The sequence below is a fragment of the Trichosurus vulpecula genome, chromosome 3 (assembly GCF_011100635.1).
Source record: "Trichosurus vulpecula isolate mTriVul1 chromosome 3, mTriVul1.pri, whole genome shotgun sequence".
NCBI lineage: Eukaryota > Metazoa > Chordata > Mammalia > Diprotodontia > Phalangeridae > Trichosurus > Trichosurus vulpecula.
The window spans coordinates 304,417,164-304,443,501 of NC_050575.1; the positions used below are offsets into that span (position 1 = coordinate 304,417,164).

General features: G+C 37.2%; 1 protein-coding gene across 1 annotated transcript in view; it reads right to left on the reverse strand.

Annotated features, from left to right (window-relative positions):
- The window catches only part of LOC118842518 (disintegrin and metalloproteinase domain-containing protein 2-like), a 132,713-nt gene that overhangs the window by 62,628 nt on the left and 43,747 nt on the right, over positions 1–26,338 (reverse strand). The window contains exons 4-6 of the mRNA XM_036749996.1: positions 10,605–10,683; positions 8,079–8,155; positions 6,981–7,155 (exon numbers count right to left, since the gene is read on the reverse strand). Of these exons, the coding sequence (XP_036605891.1) occupies positions 6,981–7,155; positions 8,079–8,155; positions 10,605–10,683 (331 nt within the window). The remainder of the gene's footprint in view (positions 1–6,980; positions 7,156–8,078; positions 8,156–10,604; positions 10,684–26,338) is intronic.

Consider the following 26,338-nt stretch of genomic DNA (forward strand, 5'->3'; position numbering starts at 1 on the left):
AAACAATACAATTTCAATTATACATGTGAAATATGCAAAACATATTTCCATTTTAGCCATGTTGCAAAAAAAGCCAAAAAATAAAGAAAATGAGAAAAGTGTACCTCAATTTGCACTCAAAGTTCATCAGTTCTCCCTCTGGAGGTGGATAGAATTTCTTCATCATAAGTCTTTGAATTACTATATTGATCAGAGTAGCCAAGTCTTTCACAGTTGATCATCATTACAGCAGTGCTGTTACTGTGCACAATGATCCTCTGGTTCTTCTCACTTCACTTTGCATCAATTTCTATAGGTTTTGCCATGTTTTTTTCTGAAACCACTCACCTCATCATTTCTTATGCCGTAATAGTACTCCATCACAATCATATGCCACAACTTGTTCAGCCATTCCCCAATTGATGAGTATCTCCTCAATTTCCAATTCTTTGCTACCACAAAAAGAGCTGTTATAAATATTTTTGTACTTTTCCTTTTTCTTTGACCTCTTTGGGGTACACACCTACTAGCAGTATTGCTAGATCAAAGGGTATACAGAGTTTTATGGCCCTTTGAGCATAGTTCCAGATTGTTCTCCAGAATGGTTGGACCGATTCAATTCATTACTCTATCAACAATTCATTAATGCACCTATTTTCCCTCATCCCTTCTAGCATTTGTGTTTTCTGATAGGTGTGAGGTGGTGCCTCAGAGCTTTTTTTAATTTGCCTTTCTCTAATCAATGATGATTTAGAGCATTTTTTCATGACTATAGATAGCTTTGATTTCTTCTGAAAACTGCCTGTTCATATCTTTTGACCATTTATCAATTTGGAAATGGCTCTTATTTTTATAAAATTTACTCCATTCCCTATATATTTGAGAAATGAAGCCTTATTAGAAAAATCTACTATAAAATCTTTTTATATTACTTCGTTGTCTGTGGTACTTTTTTTTTTTAGCAAAATATAGTTTTCCTAAGTCTCTCTTTCATTTAGATTTAATTTTACTTTTGCTTTCTCTGAGATCATGATTGCCTCCTGCCCTCTTCACTTCAGTTGAATCATAATGGACTCTGCTTCAGCCCTTCATTTCTACTTTCTGTGTATCTTTATATCCCAAGTGTGACTCTTGTATACAACACATTTTTGGATTCTGATTTTCAATCCATTCTGCTATCTGCTTCCATTCTATGAGTTAGCTCATCCCATTCACATTCACAGTTATGATCATTCTATATTTTCCTTCATCACATTTTCTTCAATTATCCTCTCTCTTTCTCTCTCTCTCTCTCTCTCTCTCTCTCTCTGTCTCTGTCTCTGTCTCTATTTCCCTTTCTCCTGTGCCTCTTCAAAAGTCTATCTTTCTTCCAACCTCTGCCTCCCCAATCCTCCCTCCCCCTAATAATCTCCTCTCATATATTTTATCCTCTTCCCCTTCCAACTCACTATTGGGTAAGACAGATGTCTATACCCAACTGAGTGTGTGTGTGTGTGTGTACGTATAATATATATACACACACACACATATATATTTCTTTCCTCTTTGAACCAATTCTGATGTGTAGTTCAACCATTAAGCACCACCTCTACCCCCACTTTCCCCTCCACTATAAAAGCTCTTCCTTGCACACCTCCTTTATGTTTCCCATTCTACTTCTCCCTTTCCCCTTCTCTCAATGCATCTCTCTTTCTTAGCCCTACATTCTTTTTCTGTAGATCTTCCCAACATAAGCAACTCATACCTGTGTCCTCTGTCTGTGAAGACAGTAAGTGATTGAAAGTTTCACATACAATGTCCAAATGTCTAAATGTGAAGCTTAGTCTTTTCCCTATCGATAAGTAAATTGTACAAGCATTTTTTCAAATTGTAATTCTGTAGAATATGTTAAATAAAGCATCTGTGAGGTCATCATCATTAAAAAACCCATCAGCTGCCATTAAGTTAGTAGTCACAAGCCCAATTATGGATTTTTCGGAGCCACCTACTCCCACCACATACACCCATCTGCCTAACCCTCGGGACCCCGGAACCTCAGGCATTTAGGGAGAATATTATTTTATCAATATTAATAATAACTAGCATTTATGTGGTGATTTAAGGTTCACAAAATTATATGTATGAGTATATATACATATGTATAACATAGATAGATATAGATATAGATGATTTATAGATATAGATATAAAGTCTTATTTGACCCTCACAACAACCCTGGGAGGTTGGTGCTATTATTATCCCCCATTTTACAAATGAGGAAAGTGAAGCAAAGGGAGGTTACACAGCTTACCCTAGTTCACACAGATAATAAGTGTCTAAAACAATATTCAAACTCAGGACTTCCTAAGTCCAGGTTCAACACTCTATCCATTATGCCACCTAGCTTCCTGACATCTTTAAAGAACAATTCTATCAAACTTTTAGAGAGCAATTAACACATACGATACAAGTTAGTCTCAAAATTGGAAATAAAACATGCTAACAAATTCTTTCTTATGAGGCAAACATATTCCTAAAACCTAAACCAGGAAAGGATAAAGCAAAGAGAAAAAGAAGTATAGACCGATGTTGTTCATGAATAGTCACTAAGTAAATAAAATCTGGGCAAAAACACTAGAGAGCTCTAAACAATGCACCAATCTGCTGCCTCAACTCGGTTTCCAAGAGGGCCAATTACTCCCACATGTCTCAAAGAAATCCAATAGGATTAATCCTACTTGGCAGACTTTTTCCTTAAAAACATGCATTAACTGAAGCTGGCAGTACACATGAACAAGGTTTCTAAGCATATGAGCGGAGTCAAAGGTTTGGGGAAAACTGTTCCTGGTCCTACAGCCAATCCCACTCTCAAAGGGGTAGAAATTCCGTAAAGGCCTAGGATGACCTCAGGTATTGTAACAACAATTCAGCTGGCAGCAGCTGTTGAGGTGTAAGACCCAGCAAGACCAGCAACAAGAGCTGCCAGCACAGGTTCTTTGATCTAAGGAAAGTAACTTTAAGGGGTTAACAATCTCACTTTAATTAAACATACAAATACTTAGTTCAGGGGGAAAAGCCAGCACTCTGAACTTCAGAACAAATACGAATTACAAACAGAGACAATATAAACAGACCAAATCACAATTCAGTTACCAGAGAAGAACCAATGGGTCTGGGTTAACAAAACCGGGGTGGGAGGCAGTTACAATGGCTTGCCCAGAGTCATACACCACTCTTCCAGAGAGTGAGACCACCAAAGGAAAAATCCCAACCTCTGAGTTTATATACCCTGTTCAGGATCAAAGGGCATCACAATATGTGACCCAAATCTATATGACCTAAAAGCGTCACAAACATGCCACTTAAACCCATGTAAACTAGGCTTTCCTTTAAGGCAAGCAGGTCATCAAGGACTCCTGATTTAATCAAAGAAACAAAGGCCAGACTCCTCCAGGGCTCTCAAATAAGTGCTTCAAAAGAGAAAACAGTAAAAAAAGTCCCACCTTAATTACTGTAACAAGTGTTAGTATCTACAATTCAATGAATACATTGTCAATAGTACTGCTCAGATAAATCTGAAGTATCTGCTAAGACTGATATCCACTTTTAGCCATTGCTGTGGTAAACAACACTTACGCAATGCTTAGAAATAACTGAACCTCTCTAGTTCTTCTGCAGCATTGAGTTCCCTGGTATGACATGCATTGACTACCCTTTCAGAAATAACAAGAGAATTAAGATTCAGACATCTACTAACTACTAAATCTTCTCCTTAAGAATTTTATGTAAACAAATCTCCATGTTTTTAATAATATAATGTTACAAATGTATAAGAATGCTAACAATACAAAGATATAAGAACAAGAGCCAATCCTCAGCAGATCAATGATCAAAGGATATGAAGAGGCAGTTTTCAACAGAAGAAATGAAAGTTTTCAACAATTATCCGAAAGACTTCTCCAAATAACTAACAGTAGGAAACGTACAAACTGAGATAACTCAGGTTTCATCAGAGTAGCAACAATGACAGAAGAAAAAACAATTAATCGTAGAGGGACTGTGGGAAGACAGACATAATAATATAATGTTGGTCTACCCGTTCTGGAAAACAATTTGGAATGATGCTAAAGGGGAAAAAAGGCACTAGAAGTACATACCCTTTGACCTCACCACACCACTACTAGGCATATAGCCCAAGTAGGTCAAACACAGAATGAAACGTCCCATACATAAAAAATGTACAACAGTACTTTTGTAATAGTAAGGAACTCAAAGAAAGTGTGTGTTCACTGAATATATGAAGAATTAAGAAAACTTTGAAAGATTTGAATGAGCTAATCCTGGATCAGGGTCAGTTACCAGTATCAATTATCAGGATCAGAACCAGGACAACAATTTTATGCAGGGGCCACAATAATGTAAAGAAAAACATTAAAAGACTTGAGAATGCTAATCAATGAAGTGACCAACCATGAACTGATGAATTGATAGAGGATTGATGGAGAAGCATGTGTCCTCAGCAAGGAAGTAGTCAACTATAAGTGTGGAGTGGGTCATACATTTTTAGACAAGTTTAATATGTTGATTTGTTTTGCTTGACTATACTTTTTCATTACAAGGGAAAATTTGGGGGAGGGGTAGTCATTGGGAAGTGACTGTGCTGTAAAATAGAACTCTTCAAAAAAAAAAAAAAAAGCTGGTTAGATTTGCTAGCTTCATCTTCATTAATTAATCCATCAGTTAAAGTGATGCCCACTAGAGGGTACTATTCTGCATCCTCTACCAATTTTCTTCACAAGTACTGGGCCAAAGGTAGTTTCTAGTATTTAATTTCTAGGTATCCCGCATATAAATCATTATAGTGAGACTGTGCTATACAGGAAATCAAAGGAGCTTTTCAAGGTTTTAAAACACCTATGGACTACGGATAAAGGGGGATTGGGGAAAAGGTCATTAATTTTCTAAGAAAATTTTGGCTAAGATGACTCCTGATTGAAATTCTCCAGGGTTATTCTAGGATTTATATTTCACTTTAGAAGATGTAAGGACTTAACAAGTTGTTCAATTTATATCCCTAGAAACAACCCAGAGAAGCAATAAAAACCTCTCCATGACTTATTATTTTGATCCTACAAGGGATATAACTATTCAAACTCTTAGGTCTGCCATTAGAGGTTATCCACAATCTAGTATTTAAATTTGCCTTTGCTGCAAATTATCAGAACTTTCTATTACCTACAGGATAATACTCTAAACTTAAACAATAATTAAAAGATCAGAGAAACGTAGTTTAGTGCTGGCTGAGAAATCAGAGCAGTATAATAGAAAGAGGCTTGGAATCAAGAGACAATTAACATCCAATTCCAATTCTGACACTTGCTTAGCTGTGTTCTCCGTGAGCAAGTCTTTCATACGTCCATCTGTAAAATGATGATTATAATACCACTAATTCATACCTTACAAGGCCATTGGGAGGGAGAGAGCTTTATAAACCTTAAAGTACTACGGGAGTGGCAATTTCTATCATCTAATCCATCTCTCTTATTTTATAGATAAGTTGCAACCTAGAGAGATTAAATGATTTCTCCAACATCACACAGGCAGTAAGCAACAGAACCAGGATTTAAATCCAGGTCTTCTGATGGTCAATTTCCTGCTCTTGCCTCTATACTACACACTAGCTGGTAACAATAAATATTTACTGAATTACCTTAAATATTGGTGAACTCAGTGCTACCTGAGAGCTGGAGTGAAGACTGCTTGCTTGACTCGATCTAAATTCACATACACTCTGAAGTCAGCAAAACCAGAAAAACAATTTCCAAACTGACTAAAACAATGTAAGTGGAAAGACCAGCAAAAACAACAAAGAAACCAAAAGACAAAGCTGAATGCTAAACTTGTTCCCGAAGAAGAGATGATAAAATGCAGAGGGCGGGGCCCATGTGTATGGAACACTGCAAATACCATCTTCTTCAGTTGTTGTACTTTATCATTTTACTTTTTTTCTTTCTCATTAGATCTTTGTTATAAGAGATAATTGAGTGAGTAGGAGAGGAGGAAAGGATAAATTCAGAAATCAAAGTGATGTGAAAAAAAGACATCAGTTTTTTTCAGAGAGACAAGAAAAAATGAAAGACTAAACCAGTTATAGTCATTCAAAAAGATGAGGAATAATTTTCCACTCTTTTTCTGTACAGGGTGTTTTATAATGATTCATTGCAATGCTTGGCTTTCTAAACAAATCATGAACGTATCCAAAGAAACAGTAAATAATAGGCAGAATAGAATTAAGAATTCAATGTTCCTGAATTTTCATCGAGGGAGCTGACTACACTAGCTTGCTTCTCTAACAGATGAATGAATATGCAACAGATTTCTTTGTACCAGCATTTAAACAAGCAAGTGGGTGATTAGTTGTGCCAGGTGTTCAAAGCTCTAATACCACTGTATCATAGTCATCTTGTAATACAAAATGAAAAACAACTTAGTCAAGTAACACTCAAAGTAGTATGTACATCCTGTGAATACTCTAGGTGTTCAGTAAATTCTGAGGTTGTGAAAGGAGAGAAGGAAACATGACACTAACTGTTGTGAAATTGAGACAAGAGGCTATACCTCTCCTGGCCTTGGTTTCCTTATCAAAGTGAGGTTTGCCTTGTGATCTCTTAGTTCCCTTCTAGATTGAAATTCTTTGACTCTAAGTTTTTTTGTTATGCTCGTTATCTCCCATCTAATAATCCCTCACTAAGACAAGGTCCCCCAATCTTGATGTGAGGAAAAGCTACTTCATATCTGCCAGGGGAGTGAGGAGAAAGGGTATATAAACTACAAAAAAATCCACTGAGGAGTCATGACAAAGGAGGGAAGCAACAAAGATCTACTGGAAGATGCTTTGAAATCTCTTGGCAAAAACTGCTGATTAAGGACCTTAACCTTCGACTATGATATGCAATCTGTAGGTAATAAAGAATATTGTTTATATTATACAAATAACATAATTGCAGCAAATCATCACTCACATTAACCATCTGGAATTCATAAGGCAATTTTCTTGACTTTATATTCATGTCGTTTTCAGCATATAGAAAGACATCTGTGTTTTCATTTCTTACTTGATAAACCGCATGTTCAAATCCTGCTGAAGACTCCAAAGGCTCAATTCCATATGTGACATTTTCAAACTGTAACCAACCTCTACAAATTCAAACACCACATTTGAAAATAATTAAAACTCTAGTATAAGGAAAATAGTAAAGAGTTCTACCAAGGACACCGCAGAGTGAGAAAAATGGGGGTTAAGGTGGCAACACATTTAGCAAACTTTACAAAAGTGTGTTGAGCATCATTCCATTCAACACATATTACCCAACTGCTTTTGGGAAATTACAGTGATCTTTTACTGACTATAAGCTTCCTTTGAGAGCAGAGGCCCATGTTTTCTATATATTTTAAGAATGTTGCTCCATGACAGAAAGAGTGAAATATGACTAAAATAATGGAGAAGTGCATAGTGGATGTGAGCTGCCTGTAATACAAAATCACTGAGGAATTCTGAAAAAGAGGAGTGAAAGACATCATCAAGGCATTGTATAACACAAAATCAAGATCAGCAGACAGTAAGAATGTTCTATTCACAGTGTCAGGGAAAAGTAAGGACAGCCTCTAGCATGTGGAGTGGAATCCATCTGGGGAACTTTCTGGAGGACATGGACAGGAGTTAAACAAGAAAAGTCAGCATGGTTGGGTTGTGATCTGCACTGTAGGAGGAAACCTCTGAATCAATAAGAGCAGATTTATTTAAGTATAAGGAAAACCGTGATCCCTCTGGGTAACAGGCAAATCTAAAGCCATTTTTGAAACCGGCACAAAAACAGAGCCACTTCAATAGGTATTAACAAAAAAAAGTTGTATGTCGTTTAATGTTATTATTATACTATTAGTGTCTACTTGCTAATATTTTCAGGACAAAAGTAATAAACTACTCCCATTTTACTTCCACGTCTTAGGTAATTGCTCCCCACCATGCACTCTCCACATTGACATTTCTGAATATGATAAAAGAAAAGAGGATTTTCCTATTTAACATTCTATAATCAATAAAAGGATATACTCATGACCTGATTCCAGAACAGGTGTTAAGCGTCACAACTGATTTTGGGAAATCTGCCACATGCCCTTGGTAGAAGCAAAAATTCTGAAAATTAAACAAAAATAATTTGTTGGACGTAAGAGGTGCTCAAAGGTTTGATACCACCACATTAAAATCACCTCATGATTTTTCAAATAATACTCAGAATATACTATATCAACTATACTATGAATATGGCAGGAGTTCAATCAGTGCTTAGATCCCAGGATCCCCACTTAGACTTCATTATTAGGGGTCCTTGTCTTCATTAGAAGAAAAGAACACTAATTGAGATATTTCTTATGTCTCTCATGTAAACATATATTATTCATGATTACCAGCTATGTGTCATATTTCCAACATCAGAAAAGCACTTGGCTGGAACAGACCCAGTTTGGTAGCATTTTCTCCATAGGCTAATGAATATATACGCTAGTTTTCTCTGCTATTCTATGCCTCTTTAGACTTTAATTGATTACAAATTGCTGCCTTACCATTATTCTTCCTACATAGCTTTATTTTCAAAAGCAGGAGGCACAACCCAAATAGAAAAATGTCTGTGTGTTTCTATACAAACCTAGCTGAAAAAACTGCATTTGTACTTTCATCATCTCCTCAATAAAAGTAGCTAATATGTAATATTTTAAGGAGAATTTTAGTCCAATTTGTTAAATACTTTTATTGTTAATTATCTCTAACTCCAATACTCCAGAAATTCAATTCAATTCAAAATGCGTTTATTAAATTCCCATTACATAAAAGGCACTGTGCCAGGTACTACAGATTCCAAAAAAAAAAAAACAATCTCTGATCTCAAAGAGCTTATATTCTACTGGGATACACAATATGTACATAAAACATAATTGGAGGGGGAAGAGTGCACTAACTAGGGAAATCAAGGAAAATCTCCCCGTGGGATATGACATATGATGTAAGCCTTGAAGAAAGCTAGGTATTCTAAGAGGCAGAGAGGTATGAAGGAAAGGCATTCTAATTATGAGTGCAGAGGAAGGAAATAAAAGGCAACGGTCAGGTAATAAGGAGCACACTATAACAACAGCAGCAGCAGATATGAGGAAAGAGATCATTCTAGGTTTGGGGGACCACCCGTACGCAGTCAGGGAGGTGGGAAGATGGAGGGTTATATGTGAGGAACAGCAAGAAGGTCAATCTGGCCAGATCACAGAGTGCATGGAGAGCAGTAGTGAATGAGACTAGAAAGGTGGTTGGAACTAGGTTAGAAAGGGCTTTAAATGGCAGAGAGAACTTTAATCCAAAAGGTACTGGAGAGTTAATAGAGCTCATTGATAATGGGCAGGAGAGTAGCATGGTCAGAGCAGTGCTTTAGGAAAATCAGTTTAGAGATATTAGAGAGGAGTAAGACAAGACAGGGCAACCAGTAGCCAGCTCTTACGATAGTCGAGATGAGAGGCCATGAGGGATCTGAACATAAAGTTGCATCTCTCAAAGTAATTAAATACTTGTTGAATTGAATGAATGTGTGTACTCTCTCCACTGAAATAGATTATAGCTCTTTCATACCTTTGTAAATGGCTTTTTTGAGTGGCTATGACCAAAAATGATTTTTTTTCATTTTCATATTAACGTTCCTGATGATGACCCTCTGAACCTAGCTCACCTGGTTTTCAGGTCATAATTAAAACCTTTATAATTTGTTGACATTTGGGAAGACTTGGCTTCCTTCCCCATCTTCACTTATTGAATTTCCACCAATTCTTCAAAGCCCAACTCAACTTCTTCAATATCATATGGCACTTTCTTTTATAATAGGATAATAGACTTAAAACTAAAATAGACCTTAAAGTTGATTTGAGTCCAACTCCACCATTTTACAGATGAGGACCTCGAGGTCCAGGGTCAAACAGGTAGTAAGTGTCTGAGGCAGTATTCAAATGTAGGTTTTTCTGACTCCAAGTCCAGTACTCTATCTACTATACCACTCTACCTCCCAAATACACCTCTTGCACTTCTCTACTGTAATTATCATGCATTACACTTATCTTTCTATGTGTATTATCTGCTTTGTTAAACTGTAAGTTCCAGACAGGAAACATATCTTAGCCAAATATTTTGTCTTCCCCAGTACTGAGAACTTGGGGCTCTACATACACTAAGAACTTAATTAGTATACTTTAATAATTTTCCCTAATTGCCCACAATTTCTCATTAATGCTTTTAGATTTGCCCTCCAATTCTCAGCACTAAGCTTCTGGCTATATATTCGCATTCAGAGATAACAGTCCTTGATCTAAGTCATAATGACTCTTTCAAGCTCTAATCAACACCTCTTTTGTGACTAATTGACTCCAAGACAGCTGCCTTCAAAACCTGGTAATGTCTGCACATTAAGTCTAATGGAATATGACCTTCAAAAGGAGTAAAATTATCCTTAAAATTGTTTTGCTCAAGAATAGAGATACATAAAAAGTCACTCTAAATCACCTGATAAAGTTGTAAGGGAATTACAAATTTAATGACAGTATCTAAGCCATACCTTAAAAAAAGGAACAAGGGAGGTCAAAAATCCCTCTTCATTGTAAGTATAAATCCTAAAATCATAAGGTAAAAAAATTCTGTAAAACAAAGAAAGAAATTATTTTGCTAACTATGTGTATTTGTGGAAAGAACGAAAGTCACATATATATTTATTTCTACATATATGTATATGTATATCAAAAAGTAGGGCCTGAATTTAGTTTTTACTTTGGGAAAATACTTTCTGTAATAGATTTGGTAACCACCTAATTTTAAATACCATGAAATCAGGTAGTATGTGTCTTTTTATTGGTAAGTAGAAAACCAATAAGATAAGGCTCCCCAGTGAGGGGATGGATCAGGATCCAAGTAGACAGTGACAGTTTCATTTGCACCCCCACCCAATCTGACCCAGAATCCAAGGTATAGAAGGCTATGTGGTATATGCTGCTATTACAGGCATAGTAGCAAGGGAATATAGAAACAGTAAAATGCTTTTACACAAGAGAATGGAAAAAGTCTGAGGAGTAATGGGAGAAAAAGAGTTGGGTTTTATCTTTAAAAGAACAGTAGATGACAAAGAAAAGTTATATTAGAAAAAATGAATCCTATTAATAAATTTATTCCATCTATTTATAATGGGAGACAGTGTGGAGTAGCTAGTGCAGAGAAGAACCTTGGAATCTGGAACACCTGCGTCCAAGTCTAGCTTCTGACACTTGAATCACCTGTATCACCCTGGGTAGATAACAATCTCTCAATGGCTCAAGAAATTTTTCTAAGACTCCAAGCTGAAGAACAGGTGCTGACCTACATCAATAAAAGGAATATTCCTTATCATAAATTTCCTGTATTTATGAAATCACAGGCCCAGTCCATTTTTTTAATGTGTAATAGAATAGTGTTTTCTGATTAGTCATTCTTACTCCTAAGCCACATCTAACTCAAATGTATATATTTTTTTATTTATGGGATTTATGGACATGGGCAAGATTTATGCAAAATAAGAAGGCATGGGTGAGTTGCAATTCGCACCACTGGAGGCTGTACCCATACCACTGAGATCATAGTTCCATTCAAGTAAGGAGTTGATATCCCTATAAACAGATGAACAGATGTGATGAAGGGAAAAGGTATACTGCATAACATCAATAAAGATAATGGTGTTATAATTCCATTAAAATTAATATTTTAAAATAGATGAAAAAATAAATGAGATGGAATAATTAAAATAAACAGTTGCACTTAAATAGCACTCTGTATTTTTCAAAGACTTTTACATATTATTAAGTTTATATCTATTTATTATTTGATACCTTTAACATTCTTGTGAAGTAGATTGGATACCTATTATTCCCATTATAGAGACAAGGAAATGAAGGCAATAAAAGTGGCTTGTCTGGCTTTACACAATGAGGTAATAACATAGCTTCTATAAGAACTTAGATCCCTTCACAACCATTTCTTTACAAAAACTCAGGATTTGGGAGGGATATCAGAAGTCATCTAGTCCAAATAATACATGAACAACAACCTTCACACCCCACCCTGCAAGTGGTCATCTAGATTTTGCTTGAGGACTTACAGGGACAGGTAAATAAAATACTGCAAACAAGCAATAAGCCACAAGCATTTATTAAGTGCTGACCATCTGCCAGAAACTGCGATAAGCACTGTGGATACAATTATGAGCAAATACATTTTAACAAGAGAATACACACAAAACAATACACAGAAGGAGAACTGAAAAGCAGTGAGCTAAAGGAGGTACCTGTGCAGGGTCATATTGACCAAGTCTAGAGAATTAGGGATAGCTGGTCTGGGGCCCTTCCCCAAAACAGAGGTTCCAGAAAGAGCTCACCATTTAGAGAAGGTGCTCACAAGCATAGAGTCAGAAAGCAGCTAAAGCAACACTTTGGGTCTTAATAGGTAGTGATGTTCAAGCAGAGACTGGTAACTACTTGTTAGAGATGTTGTAAAAGGATTCCTATACTGTATAATAAGTTAGACTGGATGACTTTTTTGATCCCTTCCAATTCCAATATTCTATGATCTTTTATGGCATTTAGTAGTTTTCAAAACTCCAATTTCCCATTTTATCAAAATGAAGTTGACTTGGATAATCTTCAATATTATCATTAAATCCTATAATATGAGGTGTATAGTTGTCAAGTTTCTCTGCACACACCTTTTAAAACTGTTCTGTTAAAAGGTCTATTTTGCTATTACAAGAAGATAGTGTTATGTTCAGATCTACCATCTAATCAAAATTCTGGTAGCTGTTATATAACAAGCTCCAGGACATTTCCCATCTTTCTTCAATGAGTTCAGTGCTTAGCTCACAATCTTTCTGCTCTCCAAACTCACACTAGAGGACTTAAACATATATATTGATAATACCCTAACTTCACAGTTCCTCAGCTTACTCATTTCCTGTAACCTACTATTCCACCCCACCTCAGCCACACACAGATGGTCATACTCCTGAGTTCCCAACGCCTACAAATGTAACTTGCAGATTCATGAACTCCGAAATGTCCTTATCTAATCATAATCAATTGTTATTCCACCTCTCCCTCAGTCTGGCCACTGTAAGCCCTCTTCTTTGTCTCCCTATTCTATGACTTCCACGGACTCAGCCCTGCAATTCTCTCCCAGGCCTTCACCCCTTTACACTCTCCTCCTTTTCCCACAGCCACCCTTTAATGAACCACTTTGCTTAACTGACAAATCTAGCGGCCTTTTTCTCAGTCTTCATCCTTCTTGACCTCTCGGCTGCCTTTGACACTGTCAATCATTCTCTTCCCCTTGATACTCTCTTCTTTCTAGGCTTTCATGCCTCTCCTCTCTTCTACATCACCTATTTCACCTATCTCACCAAGCTTTTTCAATCTCCTTTGCTGAATTTTCATCTGAGGTCATGAGATCATAGCCACTTTCCTTGGATATCCCACAGGGCCCTATCCTAGACCCTCTTCTCTTCCCCCTCTATACTATTTCACTTGGTGATCTCATCAGCTCCAATGCATTCAATTATCATCTTTATGTTGATGTTTCTCAAATCTATGTATCCAGTCCTAACCTCTCTACTGACTTCCAATCTCACATATCCAGCTGCCTATTGAGCATCTAGAACTGGATTCCAGTAGATATTTTAAACTTAATGACCAAAACTGAATCATTATCTTTTCCCCAAAACACATCCCCCTTCCAAACTTCCTTACTACTATCTCGAACACCACCATCTTCCTAGACCCCAAGCCTCACAGCCAAGGGCATCAATCTCAACCCCTCACTGTCTCAACCCACATATGCAATCTGTTGCCAAGGCCTGCTAAACTTCACAACATCTCTCCCAATCACCCCTTCTCTCATCTGATACAGCCACCACCTTGCTAAAGCTCTTCATCAACTTATACCTGGACTATTGCAATAGCCTACTGGTTAATTTTCCCGAACTGTTTATCCCCACTCCAATCCATCTTTCACTCAACTGTCAAAATGATCTTCCTAAAGAGGATCTGACTATGTCACATCGACTACTCAATAAAATCCAGTGATCTCTTATCACTTTCATGATCAAATTAAAAAAAAAACAAACCTCTGTCTGATGTTGAAAGCCCATTATAACCTGTTGTTATTATTCTGTCATTTCACTCATATCTGACTCTTCATGACCCATGGAATTTTCTTGTCTTAAGCATCTTTAGGGGGCAGATAGGTGGCACAGTAGATAAAACCCTGGCCCTGGAGTCAGGAGGACCTGAGTTCAAATCTGGCCTCAGACACTTGATACTTACTAGCTGTGTGACCCTTTGCAAGTCACTTAACCCCATCACCTCACCAAAAAAAAAAATTAGATTATCTGAAGGCTATGACAAACAAACAAATAAATAATCTGGCCCAACATGTTTCAAGAAATCATGAAAGAAAACTTTCCAGATTTTTTAGAACAAGAAGGCAAAGTAAAAGTCTGATGAATCCACCGATCACCTCCTGCAAGAAATCCCAAAGTGAAAACTTCCAGGAACATCATTGCCAAAATCTAGAACTTCCATGTCAAAGAAAAAAAGTTATTCATGTAGTCAGAAAGAGCTTAAGTAGTATGATACTATGGTCAGTGTGAGAAATGATGGAAGCAGTTTTGTTTCCACAGAGTCCAAAGTATCCCTCTGCCCCACCTCCCCCCATCTTTAGCAGAATGTAAATCAGGTGACTGATTAGAACCAGTTCATTCTAATCAGAACTGTGATCTAGCAGAAGCCAGGCTTCTGGTCAGGTGAAAGGTCAGAGGCTTATATGCTGCTTAAACAAGCCATTTGAGGAGGGCATGACGCAGGCAGTCAGGGGGTTGCATCTGGCCAATGAAGAGCTGGCGGGAGATTCGAACTGGGAATAAATAAAAGGACTGGCGTCAGAGTCCTTGTACTCCCTTTACTCTGTTCAGGGGACATACCTATTTATTTAGACCGAATAAATATAAAACGTAATTAAAATGTTCCTGGCTTCCTAACGAGCATTGTTTATTCCTAGACAACGTGAGTATATTTATAAGAATAATTTGGGGTCTCACCGTTGGGATAAATATAGCTTCAGAAAAAGCGAATATTTCATCCCAGAGAATGAGAAGGTACCCTGCTGGTTTCCAGTGGCCCCTAGTATCCACAGGTGGAAGTTTCCCTTCTTCAGACTGCTAACTTCCTGGGAGTATTTTTCTGGAATACTTGGGAACCCAGGAAAGTGAGTAAAGGCAAAAAGTGAAGGAAAATGGCCATAGACAGCATAAGTCTGGTACCTGAACAAGGCAGAAACAATTTGGGATCTAAAGTACATGTCTGGGTTCATTCTAGGTTGAGAAATGAGAGTTGCCTTGGAATAGGAAAAAGAGCTCTGAGAATATTTGACAGAGGTTGGGGACAATGGATTTCTCCTAGCATTTTTATGCATAGCCCATGAAGAAAAATGCTGGCAAATTGGGGCCAACAGGGGGCTGACTCAGGAAAAGGATTTGGAAATTTGTGAGTGGTAAAAATTCTCTCTCAGAGAGAGGTGGATTGATTGCATTTCAAAACCTTTCACTGCTTCATGGAAAGGAGAAGGTTTGTGGGTTGGGAACACACAGCCACAAGGTGATCTGGAGATGTGAAGCATGAAATGTATTATTGTTAATTTAATGCTTGAGATGGGTCTGAATTTGAATTCTAAATTGTTCATGTGCAATGTCTTATCTAATGTCTTGTCTGTGCAGCTTTTAGAACTGATAAGGAATCAGAGCCAAAGCAGCCCAGAGGAAGAGAGGGCTGATAGGGAGAAGAAAGCTGAGGGCTCTGAAATAAGATTTAATTAGGTCCTAAAGGTTAAAAATCTGTGTGTTTGCATTAACTCAATGCATCTGACATCAAGCAAAGTGTTTTAAAACTGCAGAAATAAAGGGGATCTTCTATATAATGGGATGACCACTTTAGGGGTTCAGTGGTCTGTTTAGAATGTGAATAAATTGTTAGACATTTAACTTTAAGTTTTAAGGTAAAAGCAGTTGGAGAAGAAGCTTGGTGAGTATAATCTTTTTTTCATTTATTTGAAATACTTGAGGTAGCTTGGGTCAAGATCAGGAAAGAAAGAGATTGAAACTGGAGCAAGAACATGGAGGGTAAAATGTTCGAGTAAAGATTGAGAAAGAAAGAGAGGTAGAAGCTCGAGGTAAGAGATTCGGGTAGGGTGAAACCGGAGTCAGTCCATGTGGCTCACAAGTCCGCCTATTCTTAGTCACCCCCTCTCCCACCCCACATTAGAAGACTGGGTGTGTCAGTCAGGAGCTTGAAACTAAAACTTGTAGCCTGATTGGAAAATAAGGCTGATTAGTTAGTAGTCAAAGATTTTATAGTAAAGATATTGATTTATATAATTATGCCTGTGTAAGGTATGATTGAATTTTGTTTCCACAGAGATTATATAAAATTATGATTTGAAGCCATACACTAGTGGCTAGGGGTAGGAAATTTAGCTAGCCACCTGAAAATTAGCATATATAAAAGGGCTCTATTGTTCTAAGAAAGGCCTCTGGTATCTCAAAGGGCTGCCAGGCATCTTTCTTTAGAGGACTAAGGGACTTTTTAAAGAGTCCAAAGCTTTTTGTTTGAAAGGGAAGTGGCCACACCTCCTTCAAATTTCTTAGGCCTTTTGTTAATTGAAATCTTTTTGTAAAATCTCTGAAGAACACCAGTAAGGAATTGGAATGCCTAAGGTGAGGTTTGGCGAAAGCTGACCAATTAGAGTCAGGGCACCAACTTCAAATCTGGATGGATAAATGCAAGTAATGATACGAAATGAAAATCTTTTTTTCTAAATTCATTCCTGGCCAGGCATATATTCCTAATAACTGGGCCAGAGGCAGTGGAAGGCTCAGAAGAAGAGCTGCTCAGTGCTGTATACAGTGAAATAAAATGTATTTAAGGGAATATATAAATACCAAAAGTAACAGGATCAATAATTTCTATATGTGATAATCTGGAAATGTAATTGAGGTCATCTTATTTCCAAATTATACTTTTAGAGTTCTCTTAGGTTGTAAAATTTGAGAGACTGTTGTTAGGTAGAAATGTGTTAAAAGCAATTTAATCTGGTTTTTGTTATATATGAATTGATCTTTTAAAAGGGTTGTGATAAAAATGTGACAGTTTGAAACTGTTATATTCGGTTATAAATAAGTACTATTACAGCAGATTTTCCTTTTGAAATATGGGTTATTTATGAAAATGTATACAGTGGTTATGAGATGAATGACTCCCTGTGTAAGGAGACTTAGAAAACCATTCACCTTAATTGAAGATGGGTTGTTTCAAATTTTAAATACATAAAAATGTTTAAGCTATTATTACATTTGTATGGTTTAAATGTTGTTAAGAATTGTACTGTCATGATGAAGGGATCAAAAAAATGACGAAGGGGTCAAAAAGTTGTTACTGTATTACTGCTGAAATTATAAACTTCCCAAGTGTTGGTCTTTATTTAGAAGGAAGCTTCAGTTGAAATTGTTTTAAATTTAGTTGTTATAAATCTTTGGGAATCCATGAAAAGCAATTCCTCTTGTAATCTAGATGTTGTTAGATTAAGAATTGTACTTAATCAAGAATTGAGGTTGTTAACTAAAACAAGGATTTTTGGCATAAATTTTATCAACCCTGTGTAAAGTCTTGAATTTTATGAGTCTCTGGTTGGGACCAGATGCTAGGAAGATAGGCACAAGCTGAATGTGCCTCACAGAGATACCCAGACAGGTCTGGGCAAATGTTAATTCCCCTCTGTTGTTGAGTGGGGTGGAGATTGATGTCTCTTTGATCAGGATACAGTGACCTAGGTCTACCCCAGAACTCATTTTAATATAGCTCCCTCCCAGAATATAGCCCATCAATTGGAATCCCTTGGGAACTCCTACTCTTTGAAGGGCATATGTTTTATAACTGCCATTTAGGGCCTTTTTCAACCTGGCAGAAGGGAAGGAGGGGGAGGGGCAGCAGTTACTGAGATTTAAGTTTTACTGAAAGAGAGAGAACAGCAGGGGTCAGAAAACCAGCCGACCTCCAAACCTGGCTTTTTAAAGTCAGCAGAACTGATTTCTAGTGATTGGTTTTTAGGGTAAGATTAGAATTTGGGATGGGGGTTCTAGTAAAGTTTTGATTAGTGAAACTTGCCATTTGATGTGAAAGAAGCCACCCTCTGGGGGAGATGCCATTAGTTAGAACAGGTAGATAAGATCCTGTTTTGTTTTGTGGCAGGTCTCTGTAATCAAAAATAAGTAGTTAGTGATAAAAGGAAAGGTCTCTGTCAGAATCTGTTACTATTGTGAAGTGAAGTTGTGGTACCTAAAGACCTAGAAGGTTTTGTGGGGAAAAGTGGAAAATTTGATTAACACAAATACATGAAATCTTACTGTTTTCAATCAAATGATTGGGTAAAATGGTACTGTTGTAGAGTCATGTGAAAGATAACATTCTTTCTAAATATTAATGGGAATAACTGACAAAGGGAAGAATAAGTTTGTGAAATAAAGATTATCCCATAGACTAAGGCTGGGATTTAAAGTTACTTTGTATTTATGTGGAATAAGGTCCTTAAGTGTTTCAGAGATGTAAGAGCAATTTGGTATTAATACAAATGGTTAATTAATTACTGGAATTAAATCAGAGACATTTTCTGTTTGGGGAAAATAATTTCAATGTAAGTTTCTTAAAGAGAGATAAGTTGTAGAATACTTTTGCATTGATGGGAAAAAGTAAATGTGGTTGTTTGGATTTGAATTTATTCCATGGTCCAAAACATAAAGATAAAGTTAGTGTTTGAACCTATCATATTTATATGGTTCAATTCTTGAAGTATATCTCATTCTTTCAGATCAGGAATAGTTAAGAGGAGAATAGAAAAGCCTGGGAAACAGAGGCAAATACATTAGAGCAATGACTTGTGATCTTAATGAGAAGATTTTATGAACAAGGACAGAAATACACACAAGCTACTTAAGGCTCACTTTAAAGATATTCCTTAAGGAATGTGAAATTATAGTCATATCTTAAAATGATTATTGGAATTTGCTATTCAAAGACCTAATGGGACTGTTAACTGACTTTTTCTGAGTCAAACTCTAGGGGTGAATATCAAGGAAGGCTGTCTGAGCCACTGATCCATGATGCAAGCAGCCCTGTGAGGGGCAAGTATGAACTGCAAGTATGATTTCATGGGAATGTTGAGAGGGCAACTGTTCCGCGTGCACTGAGGTGGGACTCTCTTGATTCCTTAACTGAAACCTGGCAGACTTTAAGCCTGGCTAAATGCAGTTTGCAGTTTGACACAACTTCTGCTTGGAGTTGACATGAAACTGTTCCCTTACTATAAGTTATGTCCCTGATACCTTAGAGGCAAATTTCTCTATAATCAGAAGTTTTTGTTAGTACAATAACAAATCTATTAAAATAATTGATTATGGAACATCTTACATTACTTGTAGGACTAGGACTAGTGTTCCTGTATAGGGTCCTGTATAAGTTAGGGTCCTTTAATTCTTGGTAATGGTATGGAGACAATTAGGTCAAGGGCTTGTGAGAATATTGTTATTTGGTTAATATCATGCTTGTCTAAAGTTTTGTCACAATTAGTAATGCTAAAAGAAGAATGACTTGTCGTTTGTATTGTAAATGCCATAGAGGAAACATGGCATGACTAAAAGTTTATGATTTTATATGTACTGTGTTAAAAATTGATTATTTAATGTATTTATGTATGTACTAGAGCCTGTTATTAATTCCTTAGTGAAATCTCATCCTCCTGGTGAAGAAATTAATAATGGATTAATGTAAAATATAAGAAACTGGGTTCTGATGTGAGTTTCTTAAACATGACAATTGGTCAAGGTTCCAATTTTGAATTCGTAAAAATGATCAGGATTATAAGGATTAGAAATGGTAATTTTAAATTGTGCTGAGATCACTTTTATAGAAGAATGGACAGAAAGCTGGTTCCTACAAGAAGACAAGAAGAAGAAGATGCTGAAATGCTGTGCTGGAGATGACTGGAACCAAGGATGGGAGGACTTCATTGATGATGTTCCCTGCCAGACAGCTGTATGAGAGAAGACTTTTAAATTTTAAAGGGACAACTGCATAATTGTTTTCTTTTGGATCTCTGTATCTGTATTTATAAAGGGGACTGCCCCCTTTGATTTGTCAGATGGTTAAGGGGAAGAATTCATATGAGAGAGTAAGGGAGTATTAAAGATGTGGAAACAAAAATTTGAATAAAAGAAAAGAGAAATTGTGAGAAATGGTGGAAGCAGTTTTGTTTCCACAGAGTCCAAAGTATCCCTCTTACCCCCTCTCCCTCCAGCTTTAGCAGAATGTAAGTCAGGTGACTGAATAGAACCAGATCGTTTGTTCTTATCAGAGCTGTGATCTAGCAGAGACCAGGCTTCTGGTCGGGTGAAATGTTAGAGGCTTGTATGTATGCTCAAACAGCCATTTGAGGAGGGCATGACTTAGGCAGTCAGGGGGTTGCATCTGGCCAATGACCGAATAAATGTAAAATATAATTAAAATGTTCCTGGCTTCCCAACGAGTATTGGTTATTCCTAGACAATGTTATTATATTTATAACAGTCAGGATCACACAAGACTTGGCAACAATAATTATAAAGTGGCAGATGACTCAATGTGTATCTTTCAGACATAGAAAAAATCTAAAAATAAAAATGAACACAAAAGAAGTTAAGAACCTGAATAGAATTTTAGGAATGTTAGGTATAAGTTTCTGGTGATAACTGAATACAAATAGAAAAAGTATATATATTTCTCAACTGTATGTGGGACCTTTAAAAAAGTGGCCATGGGGCAGCTAGGTGGCACAGTGAATACAGCACCAGCTCTGGAGTCAGGATAACCTGAGTCTCAGACACTTGATACTTCTTAGCTGTGTGACCTTGGGCAAGTCATTTAACCCCAACTGTCTTGCCTTCCCCCCCTCCAAAAAAGAGTGGCCATGTATTTTGAAATAAAAACTTCACAAGCAAATGCATAAGAGCAGAAATATTACTGGCAAGAATTCAATAAACATTGTATTCAATAAAGGGTTATTAAAGAAAAGATTAAAAAATTAATTTCAGGCTAAGTAACTTAACCCTAAGGGATTAGTGGGTTAAAAATCAATCACAAAAATATTACATAATTTAATTGAAGATTATGGGGGAAAATAAAAATTACAAAAGATATCAAGAAAAAGAAAATTCAAAGACCTTGCATATAAACAGATAAGTCAACAAGAAAAACATTAACAACAGGAAGAAATACGGTTATCAGATCTAGTAAACAAGGTCAGGCATCTATGAATAAACACTGCAAAACAAAGGAAAATGATTCAGTTCTTGACGAGACAGAGGACCCTGTGAACTGTAAGAAAATGGAACAAGAATATACTGTTCCTGAATAGTTTAAAAGAGAAATGAGAATTATAAGAACAGAATTTTATGTCCTACACAGCAAAAATAATGGACAGAATTGAAAAATTTGAATCTGCAATAGCAAACTTCACCAAAGAAACAAAAGAGAGAAAAACAGATTAGGAATATAAATAAACATAAGGGAAGGACATTCTAAACAAAAAGAAGCAAAAAACAATAACATTAAAAGAAAATATGCTCACTGTGCATGCAAAACATACAGATTTTGAAGACAAGATATGCAGAGAAAATGTAAGGATCTTAAGTTTCCCAAAAGAACACAACAGGACAAAAAAATCACCATAATATAAGAAATAATAGAAGAGAACTTCCTAGACCTTCTAAACATAGAAAATGAAATTCCAATTAAAAGAATGCATAGATTGTCTTCAGAAGAAAAAAAAATACCAGGCTTCAAACTCTGAGACACGTAGAGATTAAATTTAACATTTCAGTTTATACAAGCGATCAGGAGAAAGACCTTCAAATACAAAAAAAAGGGCAAGACTATTTTTTACCCACTAGAAAAAAGGAGGAGAGAATGTAATAATGTATTCCAAAAACAATAGAGCTCAGGAGGCAGGCAAGGTTGACCTATCCTGCAAATGTGAGATTTGTAATACAGGACAAAAGATAGATGTTCAATAATAAAGAAGCATTTAAGACATTTTTAGAAAGAAAACTAGACTGAAGAATTTATTTGCTTCTCAGACCCCCAGAAACAGAAATGCAGGAAGAGTGAATAAATTCACTAATTTCAATTCACTAAATTCAATTCAAATTCACTAAATTCAATAAATTCAGTAGTCAAGGTCAGCAAGAGCAGGAAAGAGACCAGTAAGAGACTTCTAAATAGACACAAGGAAACATGGCTGGAAATCTGGCAGAAGTAATAGTGAAGAGGTAGACAGGGAGTTTTATAGACATAACCTGGGCACAAACTGCCTACAGGCAAATCAATGCATTTTTTTATGGAATTGAAAGAAAACATAGGAGGGTATGTTAAAGGGGAGAAGGATGGCAAGGAATATGTGAGGTTTCTGGGTCAAATCAAGGCCTTGCAAAAAGGTGAATATAACCCCTGTGATTCAGAAAAAGAAGAGTCTACAGGGAAGTAGGTGAGGAGAAAAGAGGAAGAATTGAAAAGGAGGGGGAAAAGAAGGAGGCCTTATTTTGGTCGTAGAAGGAGACTCTACTGATGAAATGCTCTTGTAGGAAAGGGAGATGGTCCCTGAAGGAAGATGGGCACCTTTCTCTGAGTGTGGCCTGAGGGATTTGGTATTTAAAAGTCTCTTTAACCTAAATCGAGAAGAGGCATTTGGAACCCCATGAGGGCAACCAGCAACTAATAGAGTGGGAGAGCATGGACTCGGGGGAGAGATTTTGAAGCCCATAGGCAATACAGGTAAACAGGGGAGGGCATAGATTAGTGATGGGCTGCATAATCAGGAATGAGGTAAGGGATGGGCCTTACCATAAGTCAGTGTCCTCCCTGATACCTACAATAATTGGCATTGTTCTGGGAGTGAACCACAATGGAAAAGGAGAATTCACTGGGTGATCTCTGAAATGCAATGGCAGAAAACCACCTAAAGGGGAGAGCCTAGAATGGATACCTTGGAAGCTTTGACTGCCTGAAGAATGTAGAGAAAAAAAAGACACCTCAAAATTCTAGGTCTCATGAATCAGAAAACAAACATCTAGAGTAGACAGGATGGATAATGAAGCAAGTGAGTGGAATCCTTTTTAGAAAGGGGCACAAAATATGAAATTTTAAAAACTAATGAACTAGTTGAAGGGAGGAGAGTAAGAGGGAATCTACTTGACTAAATAAGAAGAAAGAGAGGGAAAAAATTATAAAAACTGGATAAAAGCAGGAATAAGAAAGAACTAACAAGCAAAACCACAAAGAAAAACAGCTAACAAATGAGGGGATCAGGGATGAGGGAAAGAGCCAGAGGGAAGAAGGCCACCTTAAAAAAAAGATTAAGGTAAAAGAATTTTGTAGGATTCCTTCTTTATCTATTTTTTCAAATACTTTATATAATATTAGACTTAATTGTTCTTTAAATGTTTGGTGGAATTCACTTGTAAATCTATCAGGTTCTGGGGATTATTTCTTAGGGATTTCATTTACAGCTTGTTTAATTTCTTTTTCTAAGATAGAATTATTTAAGTATTCTATTTCTTTAGAGCAACTTTTTTTTGTAAATGTTCCTCCATTTCACTTAGATTATCCATTTTATTGGGTATGTAATTGGGTAATAATTGCTTTGATTTCAGCTTCATTTTAATTTTTGATGCTAGTAATTTAGTTTTCTTTTTTAAATCAAATTAACCAATGGTTTGTCTATTTTTTTTCATAAAACCAGTTCCTAATTTTCTAAGTTGAATGTTTTCTTTAACTTTCACCTTTATTAATATTTCCTTTGATTTTTAGGATTTCCACTTTGGTGCTTGATTAGGAATTTTTAATTTGTTCTTCTATTTTTTTGTTGCATGCCTAATTTCTTGATCTGCTCTTTCTCTTTTTGGTTGATGTTAAGCATTAAGAGATATAAAATTTCCTAAGTACTGCTTTATCTGCATCCCACAAATTTGGATGTGTTGTCTCATTTTTATCATTATCTTTAATGAAATTATTGTTTCTGTGATTTGTTCTTTGACCCACTCACTCTTTAGGATTAGACTATTTAGTTTCCAATTAATTTTTATTAAGCTATGCTTCAAAGGCTCTTTATTGAATGCAACTTTAATTGCATTATGGTTCTGAAAAGGGTGCATTTAATATTTCCGATTTTCTGCATTTGTGAGGTGTTTATGTCCTAATATATGGCCAATTTTTATGAAGATGCCATGTATACCTGAGAAAAATGTATATTCCTTTCTATACCCACTCAATTTTCTCCACAGGGAATGCTTGAAAGTTATATATAAGGGGGGTGGAGCCAAGATGGCAGGTGGAAAGCAGGGACTAGCGTGAGCTCCCCACCAAGTCCCTCCAAAAACCTATAAAAAATGGCTCTGAACCAATTCTAGAACTGCAGAACCCAAAAAATAGCAGAGGGAAGCAGGGCGCCAGCCCAGGACAGCCTGGATGGTTGCTGGGTGAGGACCATCCCGCACGGAGTTGGGAGTGGAGAGGAGCGGAGCAGAGCCCAGCGTAGGCCACGTGGACAAACCAGAGCAGGAGCCGGGCGGAGCAAGCCCTAGCGCCCTGAATCAGCGAGCTGTGGCGGTTGCCAGACTTCTCAACCCACAAACACCAAAGACAACAGAGAAGAACTGCAGAACCCACAAAGTAGTGGAGGGAAGCAGGGCTCCAGCCCAGGACAGCCTGGATGGTCTCTGGGTAAGGTCTATCCCGCACAGAGCTGGGAGCGGAGTGGAGCAGAGCCCAGCATGGGCTGCACGGACCAACCAGAGCAGGAGCCTGGCGGAGTGGGCCCTAGCATGATAAATCAGTGAGCTGCAGCAGTTACCAGACTTCTCAAGCCACAAACACCAAAGACAACAGAGAAGTTTAGTGGGAAAACCTGCTGGAGACAGGGTGATAGAGTTCCCAGTTCAGCCACCACCTCAGGGGCAGCGGAGGTGGGGCAGCTACAGAACTACAGCTGCAGTTGCTTCTGGCCTCAGGCCCACCCGGTGGGAGGAATTAAGTGGCAGATTAGAGCAGGAGTGCAGAGCCTGCTGAAGATCTGAGTCCAGTCTGGGTTGGGGGTTCTTGGGGAAGGAGCAGTGCTGGTGTGGCAGAGCTGGCACATCCCTTCAAGCTTGGAACAAAGTACTCTTTACTCTACAAGCAGTCATACCCTACTGGAAAACTCAAGGGTCAAGTAAGTTGCCTGGGAACATGGCCAGGCAGCAAAAATGCACCCAGATTCAGTCTCAGACTTTGGAATCTTTCTTTGGTGACAAAGAAGACCAAAGCATACAGACAGAAGAAGTCAACAAAGTCAAAGAGCCTACAACAAAATCCTCCAAGAAAAACATGAACTGGCCCCAGGCCACGGAAGAGCTCAAAAAGGATTTGGAAAAGCAAGTTAGAGAAGTAGAGGAAAAATTGGGAAGAGAAATGAGAAGCATGCGGGAAAACCATGAAAAACAAGTCAATGACTTGATAAAGGAGACCCAAAAAAATACTGAAAAATACACTGAAGAAAACAACACCTTAAAAAACAGACTAACTCAAATGGCAAAAGAGCTCCAAAAAGCCAATGAGGAGAAGAATGCCTTGAAAGGCAGAATTAGCCAAATGGAAAAGGAGGTCCAAAAGACCACTGAAGAAAATACTACCTTAAAAATTATATTGGAGCAAGTGCAAGCTAGTGACTTGATGAGAAATCAAGATATTATAAAACAGAACCACCAAAGGAATGAAAAAGTGGAAGACAATGTCAAATATCTCATTAGAAAAACCACTGACCTGGAAAATAGATCCAGGAGAGATAACTTAAAATTATTGGACTACCTGAAAACCATGATCAAAAAAAGAGCCTAGATATCATCTTTCAAGAAATTATCAAGGAGAACTGCCCTGACATTCTAGAGCCACAGGGCAAAACAGAAATTGAAAGAATCCACCGATCGCCTCCTCAAATAGATCCCGAAAAGAAAATTCCTAGGAATATTGTCACCAAATTCCAGAGCTCCCAGATCAAGGAGAAAATACTGCAAGCAGCCAGAAAGAAACAATTGGAGTATTGTGGAAACACAATCAGAATAATACAAGATCTAGCAGCTTCTACATTAAGAGATCGAAGGGCTTG